The following is a 23,975-nucleotide window of genomic DNA, read 5'->3' on the forward strand; positions in this document are numbered from 1 at the left end:
GTTACAACATTGGATGAACCTTGAGGACGTTGTGTTAAGTGAAATCAGTCAGACAGAGAAAGATAAATACCATATTATCTTACTTATATGTCAAATCTAAAAAAAAAAAAAAAAGTCCACCCAAACCCAAACCCTGTAAAAAGACTTCAGAGTTGCAGTTACTAGAGAGACGCAGGGGTTGGGGTTGGAGAATGTGACAGAGATGGTCAGAGATGCAAGTTTCCAGTTATAAGTAAGTCATGAGGATGTAATCTTTAACACAACTATAGTTAACACTGCTGTACAGAATGCTCGAAAGTTCCTAAGACAGTAAACCCTACAAGTTCTCATCACAAGGAAAAAAACTTTTTCATGTATTTTTTGTATCTATATGAGAATGTGGAGGTTAGCTAAACTTCTTGTGATAGAGAAATAAACATGGGAAGATCAAGGACAAAATTTTAAAATATTCTTAAGTATAGTTCTTTCTTATTTATTTATGTATGTACGTATGTATGTATGTATGTATGTATTTATGTATTTATTTATTTATTTATTTATTTAGAGACAGAGAGGGAGGGAGGGAGGGAGGGGAAGAGAGAGAGAGGGAGAGAGAGAATCCCAATCAGGCTCCGTGCTGTCAGTGCAAAGCTGGGCATGGGCCTCCATCTCATAAACTGTGAGATTGTGACCCGAGCTGAAACCAAGAGTCGGGATGCTTAACTGACAGAGCCACCCAGGTGCCCCTAAGTACGTTTCTATAGTGCCAATCACTAATCCTAATTATTAAATGCAATATTTTTAAGCATCTTACCCTCGGGGATACTTCATCTGTCAATAGAACCATCTTGCATTAAGAACAGTGCAATATGATGATGACAGCTTTTACATTATCGTAAACATGTGCTAGCTTAGAAAAGTTTTTAGAAAGCACCAACTTCAGAATTCAGTTTACAAATATAGTTTAATGGATATTTAAATGAATATGTTAATTTAAATGTCAAATGATATGTCAAATGCCTTCTCTGTGTCTACTGAGATGATTATATTCTAGTCTATTAATGATTGGCTTTCATATGTTAAACCAATATTGCATTCCTGGTGGAAGCCCTTCTTGGTAATGATGCAGTATAATTTGGGGGGGGGGTGGTAAACTATATATAATGAAATTTGCCATTTACACCATTTTTAAATGTGCAATTCAGTGGCATTAATTACATTCACAGTGTTATGCAACCATCACTACTATTTCTAAAACTTGTTGTTTCATCTCAAACAGAAACCCCACCCATCAAGCAGTAACTCTCCCTTTACCCTTCCCTCCATTTCTGATAAAATCTAACCTACTTTTTGTCTCTGTGAATTTGCCTATTGTGGATATTTCTTATAAGAAAAATTATAAAATATTTGTCTTTTTTGTCTAGCTTATTTCACTTTGCATAATGGCTTTAAAGTTCTTCCCAGTTGTATGAGAATTTCATTCTTTTTTATGGTTGAATAATATTCTGTTGTGTGGATACACCACATTTTGTTTATCCGTTCTTCTGTTGGACAAGTGAGTTGTGTCCAACTTTTGACTATTGTGAATAATGATTCAACGAACAGTGGTATACAAGTATCTGAGTTCCTATTTTCAATTTTTTGGGATATATACCTAGGACTGAAATTGCTGGATCCTATGGTAATTCTATGTTTAACTTTAAAGAACCTACCAAACTGGGGATGCCTGGTGTCTAGTTGGTTAAGCGTCCCACTCTTGATTTCAGCTCAGGTCATGATCTCATGGTTGGTGGGATTGAGCCTCGCATTAGGCTCTGTGCCATCAGTGGAGCCTGCTTGGGATTCTCTCTCCATCTCTGCCCCTCCCCTCCTTTCTCAAAATAATAAACTTAAGCCAAAAAAGAAAGTCCCAAACTATTTTCCACAGTGGTGGCAACATTTCATGTTCTCACCAGCAAGGTGCAAGAGTTCCAGTTTCTCCACTTGCCAACACTTAGTTCCATTTTTTGGATTATATCTATTCTAGCAGGTGTAAAATGGTAACTCATTATAGCTTTGTGTTGCATTTCCCTAATGACTAGTGTTGATCATTTTTCATGTGCTTATTAACTACTTCTATATTTTCTTTGCATAAACATCTATTCAAGTTCTTTGCTCATTTTTTAATGTTTATTTCTGAGAGAGAGAGAGAGAGAGAGAGAGAGAGAGAGAGAAAGAAAGAGAGAAAAAGCAAGTGTGAGTGGGGGAGGGGCAGAGAAAGGGAGACACAGAATCTGAGGCAGGCTCCAGGCTCTGAGTTGTCAGCACAAAGCCCGACCTGGGGCTCAAACTTCTGAACTGCGAGATCATGACCTGAGCCAAAGTCAGAAGCTTAACCAACTGAGCCAGCCAGGTACCCCTTTGCTATGGGGAATAAGCTTAGGAATTCCTTGAGCCTGCACTGATGGGTTAATAGGCATAAAGAATTACAAAGCCATAGGATGCTCACACCCAAGCCTGGGTAAACAAGATTAGGCCCCCAAGATAGAGTAGAGGAGGGCAAAGGCCCCCAGAATAGAGAGGGGGGCAAAGGCCCCCATACAAAGGTATATGAGGTAAGCAAGATTAGGTATTCAGGGTGAAAGCACCCCCCAATTTAGTGCTGTAGCAGAAAGCTGCTTTCAGAGGAGGAAAGGACCAAATTCGGTAAACAAGTAAATAGGACTATAGACTGCTGCACTGCCGGTGAAGCTGCCCAGATCAGAGATGATTAACAAAAGAAAAGGTGCCTTGTTAACCCTGAGGTCATGTGTCCTATCTGTCTCATCCCCTAGGCTAGCTAAGATAAACAGAGGTGGTGTCTCATGTCCCCTGTAAGCAACCTTCTACCCAGCCACCTGGTGCCAGGATTTGGTTTTGTATTAACCCAAACCCCTAAACCCTGAATATCTTCAAGACCCCCTTTCCCTCATGCCCATGAGTTAATGTTCACAGTTTCATTGTCTGTTTGTGCACGTCCATCACCATGTTTGTAAGCCTTCTGATCCTAATAAAAATGGGACAAGGACCCTTATTTGGGGCTCTTGGTTTTTCCTGGACGTTAGCCATCTCTCACATTTTAATCCTGTGTCTGCTTTCTTGCTAGACAAGAAAGAACTTTAGACTTAGAGTCTATGACATTTTGCTCATTTTTAAATTGGGATATCATGATTGAACTGTAGGAGCGTTTAAATATTATATGGGTATTAATCCCTTATCAGTTGTGTTATTTGCAGATATTTTCTTCCACTCTCTACAGACTCTGTTTTCACTTTCTTGATAATAACCTTTGATGTACAAAAGTTCTTCATCAATATGAAATCAAATCTATTGATTTTTCTTTCATTGCTTATGCTTTTGGTGTCATATCTAAGAATACATTGCCAAATCCAAGGTCACAGAAATTTATTCATATGTTTTATTTGAAAAGTTTGATGGTTTTTAGCCTTTATATTTAGGTTGTTAATCAATTTTGAGTCAATTTTTGTATATGGTGTGAGGTAAGGGTCTGAATTAATCTTTTTTGCCTGTGGAAATCCAGTTGTCTCTGGACAGTTCTCTCTGTGTTGAAAGATATGGGCACCCTTGTCAAAAATCAGTTACCCATAGATGTATTCAATGTTCATTTCTGGACTCTTAATTCTATTATATTGGTCTATATGTCTATTTTTAAGCCAGTGTCACACTGTTTTGATTATTCTAGCTTTGTAGCAAGGTGTTGGTCCTCCAACTTTGTCTTTTCCAAAATTGTTTCAGGTATTCAGGGACCCTTGTATTTCCACATGAATTTGAGAATCAGTTCCATTCCAGTCAACTATCCCATTTCTGTAAAAACAAGCTGATTGTTTTGAGGAGTATTGATATCTTAAAAATAATAACTCTTCAAATCTGTGAATATAGGAGGTCTTTTACTGAGTTCTTCTTAATTTCTTTCATCAGTGTTTTGTAGTTTTCAGTGTACAAATCTTTTACCCCTTTGATTAATTTATTCCCAGGTATTTAATAAAATACTTTGGGATGTTATTGTAAATGGAATTGTTTTCTTAATTTCCTTTTTTGGTTGTTCTTTGCTGGTTTACAGAAGCATAACTGATTTTTGTTTGTTGACCTTATACCTTGCAACTTAAAAAAATTTTTTTTATTGTTTATTTATTTTTGAGAGAGAGAGAGACAGAGAGAGCACAAATTGGGGAAGGGCAGAGAGAGAGAAGGAGACACAGAATCCGAAGCAGGCTCCAGGCTCTGAGCTGTCAGCACAGAGTCTGACACAGGGCTCAAACCCACAAGCTGTGAGATCATGACCTGAGCCAAAGTCGGTTGCTCAACCAACTGAGCCACCCAGGTGCCCTTACCTTGCAACTTTACTAAATTTTCTTATTAATTTTATTAGCTTTCTTGTGTATTCTTTGGTTTTCTATATATAGGGTCATGTCATTTGCAAATAAAGTTTTACTTCTTTTTTTTCCAGTTAGATGTCTTTTATTTCTTTTCCTTGACTAATTTCTTTCACTAGAACTTACAATACTATTTTTTTTTTTTAATTTTTTTTTCAACGTTTTTTATTTATTTTTGGGACAGAGAGAGACAGAGCATGAACGGGGGAGGGACAGAGAGAGAGGGAGACACAGAATCGGAAACAGGCTCCAGGCTCCGAGCCATCAGCCCAGAGCCTGACGCGGGGCTCGAACTCACGGACTGCGAGATCGTGACCTGGCTGAAGTCGGACGCTTAACCGACTGCGCCACCCAGGCGCCCCTACAATACTATTTTTAATAGCAGTAGTAAAAGCAAGCATCCTTGTCTTGTTCCTGTTCTTAGGGGGAAAGCTTTCATTCTTTCACCATTAAGCATGTTGTTAGCTATAGGTTTTTCATAAATACCATTTATCGTGTTGAGGTTTGCTTTTATTCCTAGTTTCCTGAGTGTTTTTTATCACGAAAGGGTATTGAATTTTGTAAAATCCGTTTTCTGCATTGATTGAGATGATTGTGTGCTTTTTTCCTTTATTCTACTAATGTGGTGAAATACACTTACTGATTGCCTTATGTTGAACCACCCTTGCATTTCTGTGATAAATCCTACCTGGTCATGGGGTATAATCAACTTAGTATGCTGTTGGATATTGTTTGCTGGTATTTTGTTGAGGACTTTTGCATCTGTGTTCATAAGGGATATCAGTCTGTAATTTTCTTTTGTTGTAACATCTTTAAAAACTTTTTTTATTTTTGAAAAAGTTGACATATTAGTTTCAGGTGTACAACATAGTGATTTGATAATTCTATACATCACTCACTGCTCACCAAGATAAATGTAGTTACCATCTGTCACCATAAAATATTATTATGATATTAGTGACTATAGTGCCTATGCTGTACTTCTCATCTGCATGACTTACTTATTTTACAGCTGGAAGTTTAATCCCGTCACCTACCTGCCTTTGGTATCAGGGTAATACTGACCTCATAGAATGAATTAGGAAGTGTTTCTTTCTATGTTTAGGGGAGAGTTCGAGAATGAGGATGTTTTCTATTTTCTTCTTGAGTTGGTTTAAACACTGTGTGTTCCTAGGAATTTTCCCATTTCACCTAAGTTATTTGATTTGTTGGTGTTCAGTTGTTCATAGTGTTATCTTATAGTTCTTTCTGTAAGGTCAGTAGTAGTGTTTCTCTTTATGATTTTAGTTATCTGTGTCTTCTTTTATTCTTTGTCTAATAAAGATTTGTCAATTTTTTTGATCTTTTCAAAGAGCCAACTTTTGGGTTCATTGATTCTCTCTGCTGGTCTTCTTTTTTAATACAGATGTTAGAGCTATCAATTTTCATCTGAGCACAGCCTTTACTACATTTCATGGGTTTTGTATTTTGTATTTTTGTTTTCATTTTATCACTAAGTATTTTCTCATTTACCTTGTAATTTTGTGATTTATCGGTTGAGTGTGTTGTTATAGTCCCTATTTAATTATCTCTCAATGAATCTGTAGGTTCAGTGCAGTACCCATCAAAATCCTGACAGAATTTTTTGTACATACAGACAAGCTAACTATAAAATTTATAAGGAAAAGCAAAGGAACTAGAACAGCCAAAACAATTTTGAAAAAGAATAAATTTGGAGGGCTCAAGCTCCCCACTTTTAAGACTTGCTGTAAAGCCACAGTAATCAAGATAGCATGAGACTGATGAAGGGATAAACACATGGATCAGTGGAGCAGAGAAGAGAGTCCAGAAATAGATCCACACAAATATAACCATTGGTTTTTGACAAAGGTGCAAAAACAATTCAACAGAAAAGAGAGAGTTTTTCGGTAAATATTAATAGAGCAGTTGGACATTGACATGCAAACAATGAATCTTGATTAAGACCCCATATTGTATACCGAAACAATAAGTCAAAGGATATCATAGACCTAAATGTAAATGTAAAACTATAAAACTTTTAGAGGAAAAGGCAGGAGAAAATCCATGAGTTAGGCAAAGACTTCTTATATATAACACCAAAAACAATCCATAGAGAAAAGTTTAATATTTTGGACTTCATCAAAATTAAAAAATCTTTCTCTGTGAAAGATACACTAAAGACCGTGAGTAAATATTTGCAAATCAAATATCTGACTAACAATGTGTATCCAGAATCTATAATGAACTCTCAGAAATCAATGTCAGGAAACAATAATACGTGGACGCAACATTTGAATGGATACTTCATCAAAGAAGATATATAGAAGCAAATCAGCATAAGAAATGATGTGCTCGTATCATTAGCCATTAGGAAATACAGGTTAAAACCACAGTGAAATAACACACTTTTGAAAATTGACAGTAGCCAGTTATGGTAAGGATGCAGAGCAACGGGGCTTTCACAGATGGCTGTTGGGAAGTCCAACTGGCCCAGCCTTCTGGAAAACGGTTTGGCTGTTTCTTTCAACATGCATTTATCACATGACCCAGAAACTCCATTCCTGGGTATTTGGCCTAAAAAAAATTAAACTTTTATTCACACCCAAACTGTACCCTGTATATTAATAGCAGCTCTATTCATGATTACGAAGTCAACTCAAATATCATTCGCAGGTGAATGGCTAAACAGACCACGATGTCTATATCACGGAATACACTGCGAAGTAAAGACTGATAACACACAACAACATGAATGAATCTCAAAAGCATCATACTAAGTGGAGAAAGTGGGTCTCAAAAGTTGACATCTTGTATGATTCTTTTGCTAAGGCGTCCTGGAGAAGGCAAAACCATAGGGGTGGAGAACAGATCAACGGTTGCCAGGGGTTGGACTGGGGGGAGCGTTTGACTAAAACGGGGCAACCCGAGAGAGTTTCGAGGGGTGATAGGACCGCTCTGTATACTGATTGCGGTGGCGGTTGCTCACATCTGTACATGTGTTAAAATTCACAGAGCCATTCTCAAAAAGTAAAAATACTGAATGTAAATTGATTTTTTTAAATTAGAAAACAAACAAAGCAAATAGTTATTCCCAACACCTTCAGCCGTGGTAGTTAAAACTCACGTATTTGTTTGAGTCATGTTTGTGATACAGTCAGGTTGCACATTGTTTTTAATGTTTATTTATTTTTGAGACAGAGAGAGACAGAGCATGAACGGGGGAGGGACAGAGAGAGAGGGAGACACAGAATCTGAAACAGGCTCCAGGCTCCGAGCCGTCAGCCCAGAGCCCGACGCGGGGCTCGAACTCACGGACCGCGAGATCGTGACCTGAGCCGAAGTCGGACGCTTAACTGACTGAGCCACCCAGGCGCCCCCAGGTTGCACGTTTTATGGCACCCATAACCCCTTGGAAAAACAATATATATAACTTATCCATGTTGTCGTATTGGAAGCACAGTTTTATTTTAAATGCTACTACCTTATAGATTAATTTTGCTTTTATAAGATTCTGTAATTATATATAAAACTTATTTTATCCTTAGTACATGCAGTGACTCAGCCTCTCACTGCAATATTGTTTTCATGAGCAAGTACGAGCACCGTCTGCTTTGTGACGAGCCTCTTTGTCCTCCCTACCGGGAGCATCCTGTGAACAAAAGACAGACGTGTGCAGACAGGCAATGCGTGTGTCATTGTACCAGTTTGCTGGATATTACAGAATTATAAATTTATTGTAAATCTGTTGGATAATAAAGAAACCAGTCCTCAAGATGAGTTTTCATAACAGTAATCCCGTAGGGACCAGCCGTGATTTCTCCTCCGTTACAGGCAGCACAGCACCATAGGAGAAATCATGCACGTGGAATGTAGGTCTTCCCTCTATCATTAGTTACAAGCAATTATTTGACTTTTCTAGGCTTCATTTGTGTCATCATTAAAACATGACTGTTCTCACTTGAACATTCCGTGTTCTCGGAGGAACTATCGGCACATGTTTAATCACATCCTATTTGCTGTGTTTAATACATCCTATCGCAGATGTGCTTCCATTCTTCCCACCTTCTTGTGGAATTATATAGCGACCCCATATCTTCCTGATCTTTCTGTAAAGACTGACCTAAGATTAAAAAGTCATTTCCTTTGATCAGTACTGTTCATTATGCATTCATTTATCATTTACTGAGCAGCACTGGTCTAGGTACTGAAAAAGCAGAGATAAATGATCGTGTTCTGAGCGATCGTCTCCTGGAAGAGAAAAACCATCATGATACAGCACGAAAAGCGTAGGACACCTGTGTGTTTAGGAGGCAGTGGGGGTCAGAAAATGAGTACCGGGTGAGACGGTGAGGGTCAGTTTCGAAGTAGGAGTAGACACTGACCGGAAAAGACAGTAAGATGCTGAGATGACAGAGCTCAGTATAGGGAACTAAGGAAGCTACGTGAGGCGTGGTGGAAGAAACCAGGAAGCCACACAGTGAACAGCCTTGTGTCTTCCACGGCAAGTAGCTTGGATTTTTATCTTGAAGGCATGAGGAGCCCAATAAAAGAGTCTGATGAGGAACAGCGATGTGATCAGAGGGGGAGTTAGGTCATGTGTCTGTGCGATGGGAAGGGAAAGGCCAATACTGATCCTAGAGACCAGTTTGAGAACCATGACAATAATCTAGGCGGGGATGGTGAGTGACCTTGGGAGTGAGAAGGGAATTCAGATTCCAGAGGCGTTAAGGAGACTGAATTCCAAGAACGTGGAGAAGAACCGGATGTCGTGCATACTTGATTACAGGACACTTGGCTACTTAAAATGCTGCCTTTTAAAGTAATGGCAAGCCACTCTTCTGTGTGTAAGTAATGGACAAATGTTGCTCTCAGCGCTCGCGGTACCCCTCAGAGGGCAGCACCTCGGTATTGATTTTATTATTATTTTAGAGAGGGAGACAGGCAAGCATCAGGAAGTGACAGAATTTTGTGAACACCACACATTGTGTTTTAGGAAGAGTAATCTGACAGTATTGTGGTTTGGAGACGAGATCGGAGGCAGAGAGACCAGGCAGTGAACCATCTTGAGACTAGAGATCGTAAGAAAAGACAGAATGGTGGCAACTGCTTCGAAGTGAGTTCTACCCTGCTGGAGGTTCATTAATGCCAGTGGGAAGGGAAAAGCTACTCGCATCTGTGGGTGGAGTGACGTCTTCACTCACATCTGCCGAATGGATTCCAGGGTCATAAGGTGATGTAAGTCCCCTGGTGCTGTAGAAATCTAGGTGCTTACATATGTTTTGTATTTGTCTGACTAAAATTCTGTATCCAGTCTAGGTGAGCGGGTTGTAGCTCAAGGAGGTTAAATTCCCTTTAATAGAAATGTCCGTCTATATAACCCGTGTCAGGTGAAACACAGGGACAAATCCTTTTTCTCTGGATCGCCCCTTCTCTGCCCCAGTCCCACCACCACCTTCCCATATGACCCTGAAATGGCAATTTCCAGAAAGATTGTGGCTTGGAATTAAATTTGGGAGATGGTCGGCTCGGCTCGGTAGCACAGTGAGAAGCTAGGTGTCAGGAAGGGCTATGACTGAAGGCACGTGTGCTCTACAACCGAGGTTCATTTCTCAGGAGGCTGGAAAGTCCAACATCAAGTTGCAGACTCAGTGTCGAGTGAGGGCTGGCTTCCTGGTTCGCAGATGGCCGTCTTCTCGCGTATAACCGCACATGACAAGTGGTGACTTTTCAGACTTGGATCCCAAACTGGGGGAGGAGCTCCTTCCTGTGGCCTCCTGGCTGTGCGGCGTGGTGGACAGCCGGGTGGGCACTGCCGTCCAGGGGGGTGACCTCGGGCAAGTCACCTGGCCTTTCAAAGCCTTAGTCCCCTTCTCTCTACAGTGAGAGCATGAATGGTAGCTGTCTCATTAGCGCTGTGAAGGTAAAGTCGACTAGCTCATGGTCAGTGCTTAGTATTATTCCTATCGAATAATATTTCGTCATCTGTACGTTTAGTTAATATCAAATACAAGCGTGTGCTATTCCCACCTGTTAAAAATAGTCGGTCTTTTTACATTCAATCACCATATGATTATACTTAAAGACAAAGTATAAGTACAACTTCTTGGGCTAATAATTCTTCCCTAATTAGGGACATTAGGCCAAGTATAGTCTTTATTTTTCCATGCGGTAAGTTATTGGTTAAGTGGGAATGAAGAGACAAAAAAATTCTAGCATCGTGCTACTCAGACTGTGCATCTGAGAATTAATTGTTTTCTTACATAAGCATGCTCTTATTTTCACAGGTATATTAAGGAAACAAACATCAAAAATGACCCAAATGAACTCAACAATCTTATCAAGAAAAACTCTGATGTGGTAACGTGGACCCCACGGCCTGGAGCCACTCTCGATCTGAGTCGGATGCTAAAGGACCCAACAGACAGGTTTGGTTTGAGTCTTTATAGAGTCTTAAGGATGGTTCACGAATGTTTTTCAATTTTATGAGAAAATAAAGGGCATACCTGTGGCCTTTTGACAGGTCCTCGTTTGTAGGAATATTAAGTCTTTGTTGACTGGCATGCTGAGATTCTCATGGAATCAGATCCATACGTCACCTTTAGAAACGGAAGTCTTACTGTTTAAATAAACCATTAAGTATCTTTCAGATCTAAGGGGGAGAAGATTGAGTTTTCCCGTAGGTTTCTCATGCGACGTAACAAATACTCAAATGTTTTCCTCATCTCAGAACCTTATTTGAGGATGAAGGGTGAGGGTGTTTTATTCCTATCAGGGACCATTGATAGGCTCAAAAAGAAGTTGCCTTAAAGAAGTAAAAAGCAACGGACACGAGAGCTGGTTTTCATATCAGCATAAACATTACCCCACCGCCTGTCCCATGCAGAGCACATCTGAGCAAGTAGCCTCGCATCGGGGGTGCAATTCGAGAAAAGTTAACATCGATGTCGCAGACCTATGTTTTTATAAACACTTGTCTTGAGCCGAATGAAACCATAAGTTCCTCACCCTAATTTAGAAACTGACGGGGTGAGTTAGAGAGCGAATCACACAGTTAACCAAAAGGTCACACCTGCTCCCGGCCTCACCCCTGCCAAGGCAGGGGTTAGCGATTCTGACCCTTTGCTGACTTCCTGTGTGAAACCGGTTGTTGAAGCCAGTCCTTTCTCCTCCATAAACCCCCCATAACTCCATCACTTGCCCCTAGCCTTTTCTGCCATGGCCTTCATTCAGCTTCTCATAATTTTTAGCCTCGATTCCCACGGTGGCCCCTGACTTGTCTTGCCTGTGTCTGTGTTCTCTATACCAGCCAGTTCCAATCTGCTGGTCAAAATCCATGGTGGCTTTTGGTGGGTCATAAAAATCAATGACATTCATTACAACCTGCATTTCTGAAAAATGAAATCGAACAGAATAGAATACACCCGAGTACCTTGCCTATAATAAAGGGAATGATTATTTCAGGAAACTTTCGTGTCAGAGGTGCCCTTGGTGGACCCCCAGGGTCCTGATATAATGATTCGATGTTAATTCTTACAGGGACTGTAGGCAAAAGGTGTATAACCCCCCACTCCACATTGCTGCCAGAGTAAACTTTTCAAAATGCAAAACCCTTCCTGTTCCTTCTGGCTTCAGATTCTTTAAGATCTCCCCAGTGTTTCTAGCATAAAAGCAGTTTTTATTCTCCAGATTAAGAGTAAGAGAAGTTTTTACATTGCTGCCAGAGTAAACTTTTCAAAATACAAAACCGTTCCTGTTCCTTCCTGCTTCAGATTCTTTAAGATCCCCCCCAGTGCTTCCAGGATAAAAGCAGTTTTTACTCACCAGATCAAGGATAAGAGAAGTTGTTAATTATTCCGGTATCAGAGGGCATTCGAGAGCCTTGGTCATTTGGCATTTGCTGAGCTCCGTATCTTCTGGGTCCCGTCCTCCGGACGCATCCTGGAGCAGGAATTCGCAAACAGAATAGCCTTGAGGAACTTGGGTAAATGCAGATCCCTGAGCCCCACCGCCCGGGGCTCTGGATCCGAGGTAGAGCCTGGGGATGTGCCTTTGTATCACTGCATCTTACCAAACATTCTGGGTGACAAGAGCATAGCTGTTGGGTTCTCAGTAATGACATGGAGTGTGAGGGATGTGGAAGGCTAAGTGCTTCACTCTGCCTGGTGAGGGGAGGAGGGGGTGGGAGAACAGGAAGTGTGGTCAAGAAAAGCTCAATCTGAAATCTCTGGCATTTGAGCTAGGTCTCAGAGGGGAAGGGATTACCAGTAGGGTAATTGAGAGGGAGCGAATAAGAGGGACGGAGAGAGGGAAGGAGGGATTCCAGATTCCAGAGGGAATGGCGTGTGCTGGCGAAGGGAGGGGTCGATGGTGTTGCGAGTTCGATGCACGCAGACGCTTTGAACTGGTGAGCGAGTGTATGTCATTCATTCAGAAACGATTTATTGAGCTCCTTTGGTGTGCCTGCCTCGGTACTACTAGGTACAGGGACACAGCCGTGAAAATGTCCTTCCCTCATGAAGCAGGAACGCCAGACGCCACGTGGGGGGGCCAGGGTCACAAAGGCCTCGTGAAGCCACGCAGGGAGCTTGCCTGGGAGTAACTAGCGCTTGAGAAAGTTACGCAGCAAAGCAGGCACATCACTGCGTTATGTTCTGGAGAAACCATTTCAGCCTGCAGAGGAGCGTGAACTGGGGAAGAGGCTACAGGGAGAAGAGCTCCAGTCGAGAAGGCAGCTGGGGGGCCTGAGATGAGTGTGGCTTTAAGCCGAGACCCGGCCAGGAGTTGCAGAAGTAGCTCTGAGATTGACTTCCAAGGTAGAAGCTTTGGGATTCTGTTAAGTAATTTCTCACCGAAGCTAGCGCGCCTTAGCTTTGGGAGAACGATGGACCAAAAGCATCGTGTTGAGAAGTGGCCCGTACAGACCTACAGCGACTTGCCAGGTATTTAGTAGACAGGTGCCTGTTTCCCTCCTTGGATTTCCCCTGCCCCCATCACATCCCGTTCCATTTCTAGGGTTCCGTGTTTCACGCGGCGATTCCCTCTCTGCACTGGATGGACAGAGCTCTGGGGAGGTCAGAGAACTCGGTCATCCAGACTGCTGACCGGGTTTTAGAATAAAATTGCCCATCTGTCCGTCTCAGCTGTGGTTTGATCAGTACAGTAGGAGGACCATGTGTCAGAGGCCCCAAATTCTGGCTGTTTCTCGAAGCTAGGCTAAACTCGCTGAGACGCTCAACAGAGACTTGTTGAGCCCCGTCTAAGTGCCAGTCATGCTGCTGCTTCCCCCACACTTCCATTCCGCGGAGGCTGGGGGCGGGACCGTGAGCGGACATCCGCAACATAAATATGACATTATATTCAACACTTCCATCGTTTAGCTACTTGAATCAAAAGGGCCCAGATCAGTGGTTTTCCAACCTTTTTTTTCCCCCCAGACATGGACTTTGACCTTGAAATGTATTCTGACTTGGAAACCCACCACACTGGCCGATTCACAGGAGCTCGGTGCAGGCTGGGGTTCAGGCCCCACCCCTCACACGTCTCCTGAGGAACTTCTGTGGGACGTTTCCGAATCATCCAGGCACTCTGACGGCTACTGTCTGGTTGACTGTTGATCTGGAAGGGCTCACTTTTGCCTTCCTTGTTTATGGCTTCTCTCACCTTCGTGCCCTTCTTTCTCCCTGTGGAATCCCCCCGTTGTACACGCACGCTCTGACTAGGTGCCTCCTCGCAGCCACCTTGCGGGGCGGTCAGGCCCTGCGGCCATCGGTGATTTCCTTCAGGCGGCCACTTTCCACCTGGATAGGCAGAGGCATCCGAAAGTGTCACACGTACTCAGCCACCTCGGGTAATGTGCCTTCTGGACACGCAACAGATGTCTGGGGCCGTCGCTCAAGTGTGTGCAGGAGGGAGCCTCCCCAGAAGTATGGCACTCTTGGGGCACCTGGGTGGCTCAGTCGGTTAAGCGACCGACTTCAGCTCAGGTCATGATCTCACGGTTTGTGAGTTCGAGCCCCGCGTCGGGCTCCGTGCCGACAGCTCGGAGCCTGGAGCCTGTTCCGGATTCTGTCTCCCTTTCTCTCTGCCCCGCCCCTGCTCCCACTCTGTCTCTGTCTCCCTCAAAAGTAAACATTAAAAAATAAATAAATAAAAGAAGTAACAGCGCTCTTGGCATTCCCGTAAACCTTCACTACCCTTCCGGCTCCTCCAGGACCAATCTCTTTATGGGACATGTATATGGCCACACGGCTTCCATAGACTGAGCTCTCCTACAAGGACTCAAGAGGGAATCCAATGATGGGTTTTTTTTTTAAATTTTTAATGTAATTTATGATTTTTTTTTTAATATTTAGGGAAAAGTTACAAAAGATGTGGAGTTTTCCCATAGTCCCGTCCCCAGACTTTCCCTAACGTTAACGTCCCGCATAACCATAATATAGTCATCAGTGCCAGGGGATTCACATTTTCACAATACGACTAACTGTCACCTCTGTGTCTTTAAGCAAGGGCATCATAGAGCCTCCAGAGGGGACCAAGATCTACAAGGATTCCTGGGACTTCGAACCCTATTTGAACATCTTGAATGCTGCCGTAGGAGACGATATATTTCTTCACTCATCCTGGATAAAAGAATACTTCACTTGGGCGGGATTTAAGGATTACAACCTGGTGGTCAGGGTACGCCCGCCATAAGTGTTGTCTGTCTTTGCCCTTGTATTATGGAACTAGAGGGAACCCCCTGAGCATTCCAGTTTATTTCTCAATAAGCCTGCCTTAAGCGCCAAATGTAGGGCATGTTCCCTCAGGTCCAGCTCACTTTTGCTTTGGGAGCATTCTTGTCCCATGATTGTTGTTGTGGGTTTTGTGGGTGTTCTGTTTTGTTTAGCATCGGCAGAAACAGCTCTTTACGCCGTGGGGCTGGAAGGTGCTACCCACCTGACTTGTAGCCGGGTGACATAGAAACAGGTGCCTCCTATCGGCAGCTGTGGTCAGAATCAGATTGCACAAACCATGAGGTTTAAGCACAAGGTTAAGTGCTAGATCTAGGCTGGAGGTCTGAAACTTATACTCGCTGCAGCACGTACATACAGGGCTCACAAGCCAAGCGGTTCGGGTTATAACCTGGCCACCGAAGCTAAAAGGGTCTCCAAAAGCAAAGTAAATACTAACAGGTAGGAGGTGCAAGAGAAAGAGGGAGCCGCAGTGGGCCAGGAGTACTGCAGAGGCTGGAGTAACCAGCCACTCACATGTGTATTTTATCCGGCTTCTGTTTGGTGTGCAAAGTTTAGGGACAGCTCATCAGGCGATAGACAGCATTCGCTCTTAGAGACAAGGACTGGGGCCCCTCAGAGTGAGGACTATTCCCAGGTTTACCTTTCAACCCCTGAACGGTAATTCCAGGCAATTCTTGCCGTTCTTAAACGCAATGATTCCTAAAACCTGGCCTGGGGGTCAGTGCCAGTCTATGACAATGATTTCTCCGGTCAGTGGTGAGTAGGTTTGAGTATGCTTACGAGTACGGTTACAAAGTTGTCAGCTTTCTTTTCTCGGGATGAATTGTCATTATTCCAAGATTAGGTCCTCTCTGTTTTTGAGGTGTCAAAGCATTCTTCCCTTAATGAAATAAAAGTAGATGTAAGACTTTTTGCAAGTCCTCACTGGGAAATAAAATGCGGTTGACTCTTGAGTGACACTTATAAACAGATTTTTTAACAATTGAGGACTGTAAATACAATACTGTATATATGTAAATTCTCCTATGAATTTCTTTTTTTCAATGTAGTGTGTACTGATTTGGAGAGAGACAGCAGGGGAGAGGCAGAGAGAGGGAGAGAGAGAGAGAGAGAGAGGATCCCAAGCAGGCTCCACGCTGTTAGCACAGAGCCTGATGTAGGGCTCGAACTCACGAACCACGAGACCATGACCTGAGCCAGAACCAAGAGTCAGACGTTTAAATGACTGAGCCACCCAGGTGCCCCTCTTAGGATCCTCTTAATAACACTTTTTCTCTAGCTTACTCTATTGTAAGAATGCAGTATACAATACATATTACATCAAAAACATGTGTTTATGTTTTATGTTACCGGTAAGGCTTCTAGTCAACATGCTATTATATTGTGGGGGAGTCAAGTTATACATGGCGTTTCAGGTGCACAGGAGTGGGAGCAGGAAGGGGTCTGTGCCCCCAACCCTTTGTGTCATCCAAAGGCACTACATCGATGCTTATATTAGCTCCCGAATATTTTTTAGGAAATTGTCTTTGAAGTCCAGAGACCTGGAGAGCATTGCTCTAAATGATTACTTTCAGTTGGACAATCAGTATGAAAAAGAGAAAATATTTGGAATTTTCCATGAAGCTATGGCTGTTTAGCTGCTATTTAATGATAAGAAACATTGCACATTTTATTTCTTCCTTTGCCTACAAACTTATCATGGCGTTTGCTGTCTCATTACTAACAGTACTCAAGATGATGATAACCTTCTCTGTAAATTTGATTGAAGTTAGTGATGTGAAGAAGCTTGCTTGTGTAGAAGGCTAGGATTTGAATGTTATCAGTTCGAGAGAGAGAGATTGAGGGAGGGAATATACGAACTCCAATTCATTGCTATCATTTAAGGATGTTTGGGTCTTACACAGTCTAGGATTTTTAGAAGACTTTGACCACCAGACTTATATGCTTCTTGCCTTTACCATGTTGTCATTTGCACAGATGATTGAAACAGATGAGGACTTCAGCCCTTTTCCTGGAGGATACGACTATTTGGTTGACTTTCTAGACTTATCCTTTCCAAAAGAAAGACCAAGCCGGGAACACCCGTATGAGGAAGTAAGCAGCAAATTGCTCCTTCCTGTCTACCTTTCTTCCTTCCTTTCTAAATCCACTTTTTATTTTAGAGTCGTTTTAGATTTACGGAAAACCTTGGGAGAATGGCACAGAAGATCGTTAACACCTTCCTTTACTGTGGTAGTTGTCACAACTAATGAGGCAGTGTTGAAACATAATTATTAACTGAAGTCCATACTTGCTGCTTTTTGAGTCCATTGCAAAGATTGGCTCCTCTACGTGCTTACTGCCCAAACCCGACCCGCTTAAGCTATCATCAGACCCGCAAGCCTCGAGATCTCTGCCTCCTTCCCCCCAGTGGACCCAGTGGGCATCCCTATAAAAGGAATTAAGTCAACATAAATCAACACATCTTTGATTGAGCTCCAGTTTGGAGCAAATCCCTGACCTGTGGCGCCATAATGGAAAGGAAGAGCTATTGCTGTGGAGACCGCTTCAAGCTTAGGACTGGTGCCCCCTCCCTGCTGATTATAGGCTTTGAGTAAGTGATTTAACCTGTCCAAGCCTTGGTTTTTTCTTTCCACGGGACGCACTCCCACTCTACCACTTTGTGGTAGTCACATAACTAATAATATACAGGAGCATGCACTGTAATTTTAAATTCTATGTGAATGTAAACACAACGACCATTCGGGAAATTAGGAGGATATACGGTCTGCCCTTGAACTTGTTACTTGTGCCATATAAACGCACGCTACTTTAATTGTAGTGGTTTAAACGTACCTTTGGATAACAGATGTGTTCTTAAACGACCTTTTAATAATTTGATTTGTATTTTAAGGTTTAGTAAAGTACTTGCTATTGAAGAGAATCCTAGGTCGAAACTTCAGTACAACCAATGACTTACTGCCTGCTTTCTGGCTTTTAAAAAAAAACTGGGTTTTCACATAGAGGAGAACCCTGTGTTGAAGCACCCATTTTAAGCAAAATGGATCTATTACATTTATTGTTTTATTTAACAAACGCATAGCTCTAAGCACTTTATAAACATTAAGTCATTTATTCCGCAACAACCTATGGACAGAGATCACTATATCCCCCACTTCTGGATGAGGGTAACGCCATACCGGCGGTCGGGAACTTGCCCGCAGGCTGTCCAGCTGGCAAGCGGTGGGGCACAGGGCTGACCTCCGCTGTCTGGCTCTAGAGTCTAGCTAGACTCTAGGCTCTAGACTTTAGCCACTATGTTGCTCCCCAGATTCTGAATTTACAAAATCTGTACATTGAAGTGTCTGTTCGCCTTCAAGGAGCTACATCTTCAGACTTTTCTGATTAACAAGTTCATGTAAAATATTTAACGGAAAGTCGCTTTTTCACATCTGCTGGGTAAAGCAAGCAAGCAACCGCTTGCTGCAGATTCAAATGCACCGGGAAGTGCATCATCATCATGCCTGGTGCTCTGTGATGTGGCTCTCGGTGCTTTTATCTGCCGGGATCTTAGGGAGATTTTCTCATGCTGAGGTTTGCTTATGCCTACCCTTGGAAGCGCTCCTAGAGTCCTCTCATGCTGCCCGTTTCTGTTTTTGTGTTTGTTTTTCTTTTAAACCATTAATTGCCTTTCCAGCTCATAAGTATATCTTCTGTCTCACCAGCTCTCCGTGTCTCCTAGATGCATGGCCACTGCAGTCCACCTCCTCCTGCTCCAATCTGGATGAGCTCCTCTGGGTCTCTACAGATCTGTCACCCTGCGACGTCCCTTACCTGCCTCCAGACCCCGGCCAGGTCCCAACCTTCTTTGCTTCTACACTTTCTGCTTGAGTCACTGCCACAGAAGGGATGCGTGGGAGCTGAACTTTACATAGTTTCCTGCCTCGCGTCGCAAGGCAGTTTAGCCGAGCGCCCGACGCTGGCTAGCAGGTCACCTTGCGTGGACGTGGAGGGCGTTGCTCCTTTGGCCTCTCCCCGTGTGCCCCGCTGCTTACCGCAGGCTGATCTTTCTTCCTTTGTAAGTGACTTTTGAGAAGTAAGGGATTCATCTGTATTTACCAGTGACAAGACCTTTCCCCAGCTGGTGTAGGGCTCTCTGTGTCTGTATAGGACTTGTCATTGGCAGGCTTTACCTAAAGGCAGGGATCACATGCTATAGTGCTCACCGCTGGCTCAAGGCAGGTTGGAAACAGGAGAGCAGGGTGGGGACTATCACGTGGAAGGGGCAGCGCCTGATGAGCCCCAGCTGATCGGAATATTCCAGAGAACTCGGAAGCCTGGATTTTTATGTGAAATACCCAGATTAACGAATGAGCAGAAAACTAACTCAGTTTTTTAAAAAGGGACCGTGGGCTCTATGACCCGCCAGCTAGGCTGTTTGGTCCGGGGTCACCAGTTTAAGTTATGGGGGTGAGCAGCTAGCTGTCAGGTCGGGGGTCCCCTAAGTTCCAAAGTGTAGAGCTCCTGGCTTTGGGACATCACGAGGAAACCACCCCCTTGGGCTCCCGCCAGAATCCATTCCATTTACTCAGAGAACTGTCTGAAGGTATTCAGTGAGAACAGCGCGTGGGGCCATAGGAACAGGTCAGCGGTTGCATGTACGTCATGCTGTGTGTCCTCACATCGCCCTTGGAACCCACCTCTGCCCCCTGCACGTCTGGACGCCCCTCCCCACGCGCTCTGGGACTCCACAGACTCTGTCTTTGGTTGCCCCTCATCAGCCTACGTTCCAGATTGAAGTTAGTTGAAATCTCTTGCTGGTCAACGACTCCCTTTGTTTCCTGTTCCGTGACAGCTGATACCTGTATACGTGTGTTGTGAACACGTTGGTTGGGCCTGAGAGTGCACAGAACACAGGTGGTTTATTGCGTGTGACCGGTCCATCTTTTCAAACTGAAGTCCTTTCTCCATTCCTGTGACTCCACCCCTGGGTTTTTTTCGCTTCCCGACTATTCTCCTGCATTCTTCCAGGGTCTCTCTTTCTCCAGGCATCACTTAAAGTTCTTGTTTCCCCCCCCGGGGTTCTGTGTTCAAATCACTCTTCCTCCCGCGCCTCTTCCTGGGCGATCTCATCTGCTGGTACCGCATCTCCGCTAATGAGTCCAAAATCTGTATGTCCTGCCCCACGACACGCTCGGGCTTGAGATTCTTTCCAGTCAGCGGCCCGCCCGATATCGCCACCCCATCTCCAAATTCTCATCACCTCCTTTTCAACCTGTTCAAATTCCAGCTCATCCTCTTCCTTCTCTAGAACCGCTCTTTTCTTCTTTTCTGGATTTTTGGCAGCATTGACCGCCGACGATGAGCCACGCTTGACACGGTGACCCTTTCCCTCACCCCCAAAGCTCATCAGTCACCAGGACCTTCCCATCTGTACCCCAAATCCTTCTCAGTTGTGTCCCCCGGTCTTCTGTGTGCTCTTCTCCAGATTGAAAGGTTAGAAAGGCCATCTCCTTGCCCGGTGTGAGGAAAGAGACCTCAGTCTTACGAGGGGCAGGCTCATCCCGGCCCAACTGCAGTCACGTTTCTGAATCTTCTGGCGGAAGAACAGAGCCGCTGAGCTGTGTCCGCGCTCACAGCGGATGTCATCTTTTTGGAGGGAAGGTGCAGGCGAGACAAGTAAACCAGGGTGTCCATCTCATCACCCTACGTCACGTAATGGCGTGTCATTTCCGGAAGTTGGCGTCTAGTGGCTTCCGTGTGCTGTTTCCCAGGGACAAATCCGACGTCCGATACCGAGAAAGCTCCTGGTGACCTTTAGCGCTGGTGCGGCTGCCGTGTCAAAGCCACCGCAGATCTTTGCACACTTCTTTTTATAAATGATATCAGTTTTTTCTCCCAACAGTCCTGTAAGAGAGGAAACTGAGGCTGAGCCAGGTTAAGGTCACCTGAGTAGTAAGCCCTCGGCTGACACTCCAAACCATCTCTGCTTGTCTGCTAATCCTGAACTCCTCTGACGCCTCCCCCCGAGCCTCCGTGTCGGGAGTTGAGATTCTCGAAAGGGAAGGGTCTGACCCCCTACCTGAGGTGGTCTTGCTGTGAGGCAGGCCCGAAACCCGCAGACGGCCGGAGACCCGGACGCTCGGCTGTGCCGCAGAATGTTCCGGCGGGAGACTGGAACGCGCCTCTTTGAGAATAACACTGTAGCGCCCACTTGTGCGGAAAGCTTACTGTGCAGCGGGAGTCTTGGATGTGCATCGACTCAGTTAATCTCACGGCCACCCTCGGAGGAAGGTTCCGTCATTTGCGTTCTGTAGATGAGGAGACTGAGGCACAGAGCGGTTGCTGACTCCACACGCTGGAACGTGGATTTCGAGCCAGCGATGTGACTGTGCCACGAGGCTCGCTTCCCCAGCTCCAGATCCCTTTCCCGTTTTCCTTCTTCCCGTTTTCCTTCCCTCACTTCCTGCCGAGCTCAGGTCCCTTCTCTCCAACCAACCCCCCACCCCCACCCCGGCCTGTGACATCTACTGTAGTCGGCGTTTCTCCCTGACTGCCCGGGTCCCTGCCGTCCCAGACAGCTGCTTCTCCCAGGGACATGAGGGGTCGGTACTCGGTGCTGGCTGGGTCACCCCTGCTCTTCGTTCCATGTCTGTTTCAGATTCGGAGCCGGGTTGACGTCATCAGACACGTGGTAAAGAACGGTCTTCTCTGGGACGACTTGTATATAGGATTCCAAACCCGGCTGCAACGGAGTCCTGACATATACCATCACCTGTAAGTTGGAAAGTGCCTGGCACATGCGAGGCCACCGTGGAGGACGCCGCGGATATATAAGCAGAGTCAGGGACTGACTGTGCCCCCATATTCTGGTGGATGTGCGAGATTCCACCATTAGAGCTTCATTCCTTTGTTAACCTGTAAAAAGCAAATCTGATTACAAAAGTAATATTTTAAAGAGTCATTTATACCTTCACACGGATGTGTTTCAGTTCCTTTCTGGAACTGAACCACATTTCCTTGGTACAAGAAATGAAAGGACATTATGAGAGGGAAGGAGGGGGTTTGCCAAGACAAGAATGAGGGGCAGTGTTTACGTGACAAAGTCATGGTCATTGAAGACAGACCTTTCCCACATCACATTTTGGCCTGTGCTCAACTCCAGCGTGCATTTGGAGGACGGTTTGGTTAGGGGGGATGGCCCACTGAGTGCCCGCCCTCCACTTCAAAAACCATGTAAGTCTCCCGTTACACAACTGTACATCTTTAAGATTGTACTTGAAATATTTGAGCTGAGACGTCAGAAAGGCCCGTTGGCCATATTTACATTTGCCAAAGAATCACCAAGAGGGAGAATCGTTTCTTATCATTACCACTTATCATTACCAGAAAAGTGCAGGAATTTCACCGTAAGTAAGCAAAATGTACCATCTGCCTCGGCCTTGAGCCCGCAGCACAGGTGTGTCTCTCTTTTACCGATTTCCTTTTGAATGTTTTAAAATTATTTTTAGAAAATGTAAAGAATGGTGAAGCATGCGAAGTAAAAAGTAAATAACACCACCCCACCCATCCCGCAAAACCCTGTTTCCTGCCTCTCCCCCCGCCCACTCACCAGAGCTCTCTCGGTAACTCTCTTCAAGTTCAGTGCGTATCAGTCATCCCAGGCCTGTTTCTGTCAACATTTCTCTGGTACGATGTCCCATACAGTTGGAGGGAAAAGTTTGTTGTTGCGTTATTTTTTAAATATAATCTGAGTACGAAAGATAGGTAGCTTGCATTTTTTTTTTTTACTCATCAGTGTTACCTTTGGCATCCCTCGTGTTGAGACACACACAGATCAGCCTCAATTTTTTATCTAAAGATTTTAGTTTTACGTAATCTCTACACCCAAGGTGGGGCTCAGACTCATGACCCCGAGATCAAGAGTCGCATGCTCCACCGACCGAGCCGGCCGGGAGTCCCGAACCTCAAACTTTTTAATGGCTGTAAAACATGTTTGACTTTTGTTCATTTTGAACAGAACATATGCCTGACCTCTTGTTGTGGAAACACAGGAATGAAGCCACTTTTGGGGAGATTCAAGAGGTTATTTTCGTAAGAAAATAGTTTCCTCTTGTAGGATATTGGTGCTAAAGACTATTTTGTTCTGCTGTTTGGTAATGAAGGTCATAAATGTAAGAGGATCCCCTAATGAATCATGGGAAACAGTCACAGCCCAGTTTATCTTTGTCTCTCTTCCAATGGGATTTATGAGTTTATTGAACATTTTACTGGTTGTAAAGATAATATATCTCCACTGTAGAAAGTTTGAGGAAAGGTATTTAAAAATTCAAAAAAGAGTTAAAACCACAAATGTCTCCACCCCTCAGAGAGAGCTGTTTATATCTGGTTAATCTTTCCTTTTCATTTATAAGCACCTACACATGCATTTTCTGTAAACATCCAGTAATATTGTATGTACTTTTAAAAATGTTTATTTATATTAGAGAGAGAGCACGTGAGAGAAAGGGGGAGGGGCCGGGGGGGCGGGAGAGAGAATCCCAAGTAGGCTCACGCTGTCATATGATGACATATCATCAAGATATGGGACTTGAACTCACGGACTGTAAGATCATGACCTGAGCAGAAATCAAGAGTCGGACGCTTAACCGACTGAGCCCCCCAGGCGCCCCTAATATCATGTGTCCCTTTGTACCTACGTGTTTACTGAACAATCTTTGATCTACCTGTAAGTTGTTTCTAACTTTTCACTGTTGGATGATGTGGCGGGTTAACATGTCGGTGTTTCTTGTCAGGGTGGTTTCCTCAGGACACATTCCCACGAGCGGAGCTGCATGATCCGGCGAGCACACAGTGCATAGGCTTTGGGCAC

At 44.1% G+C, this 23,975-nt stretch overlaps 1 protein-coding gene across 9 annotated transcripts in view; it reads left to right on the forward strand.

Annotated features, from left to right (window-relative positions):
- The window catches only part of LOC131513670 (cytidine monophosphate-N-acetylneuraminic acid hydroxylase), a 134,681-nt gene that overhangs the window by 107,719 nt on the left and 2,987 nt on the right, over window positions 1-23,975 (forward strand). For 6 of the 9 annotated variants that reach the window (XM_058732820.1, XM_058732819.1, XM_058732817.1 and 3 more), the window contains 4 exons: window positions 10,676-10,816; window positions 14,894-15,068; window positions 17,102-17,218; window positions 21,765-21,880. In XM_058732820.1, coding sequence (XP_058588803.1) covers window positions 10,676-10,816; window positions 14,894-15,068; window positions 17,102-17,218; window positions 21,765-21,880 — 549 coding nt within the window. Of the gene's footprint in view, window positions 1-10,675; window positions 10,817-14,893; window positions 15,069-17,101; window positions 17,219-18,828; window positions 18,959-21,764; window positions 21,881-23,975 lie in introns of those variants that run through there. The other 3 variants (XR_009262705.1, XR_009262706.1, XM_058732818.1) reach the window with 3 other exon arrangements.

The sequence above is a fragment of the Neofelis nebulosa genome, chromosome 6 (assembly GCF_028018385.1).
Source record: "Neofelis nebulosa isolate mNeoNeb1 chromosome 6, mNeoNeb1.pri, whole genome shotgun sequence".
In the NCBI taxonomy this organism is placed as follows: domain Eukaryota; kingdom Metazoa; phylum Chordata; class Mammalia; order Carnivora; family Felidae; genus Neofelis; species Neofelis nebulosa.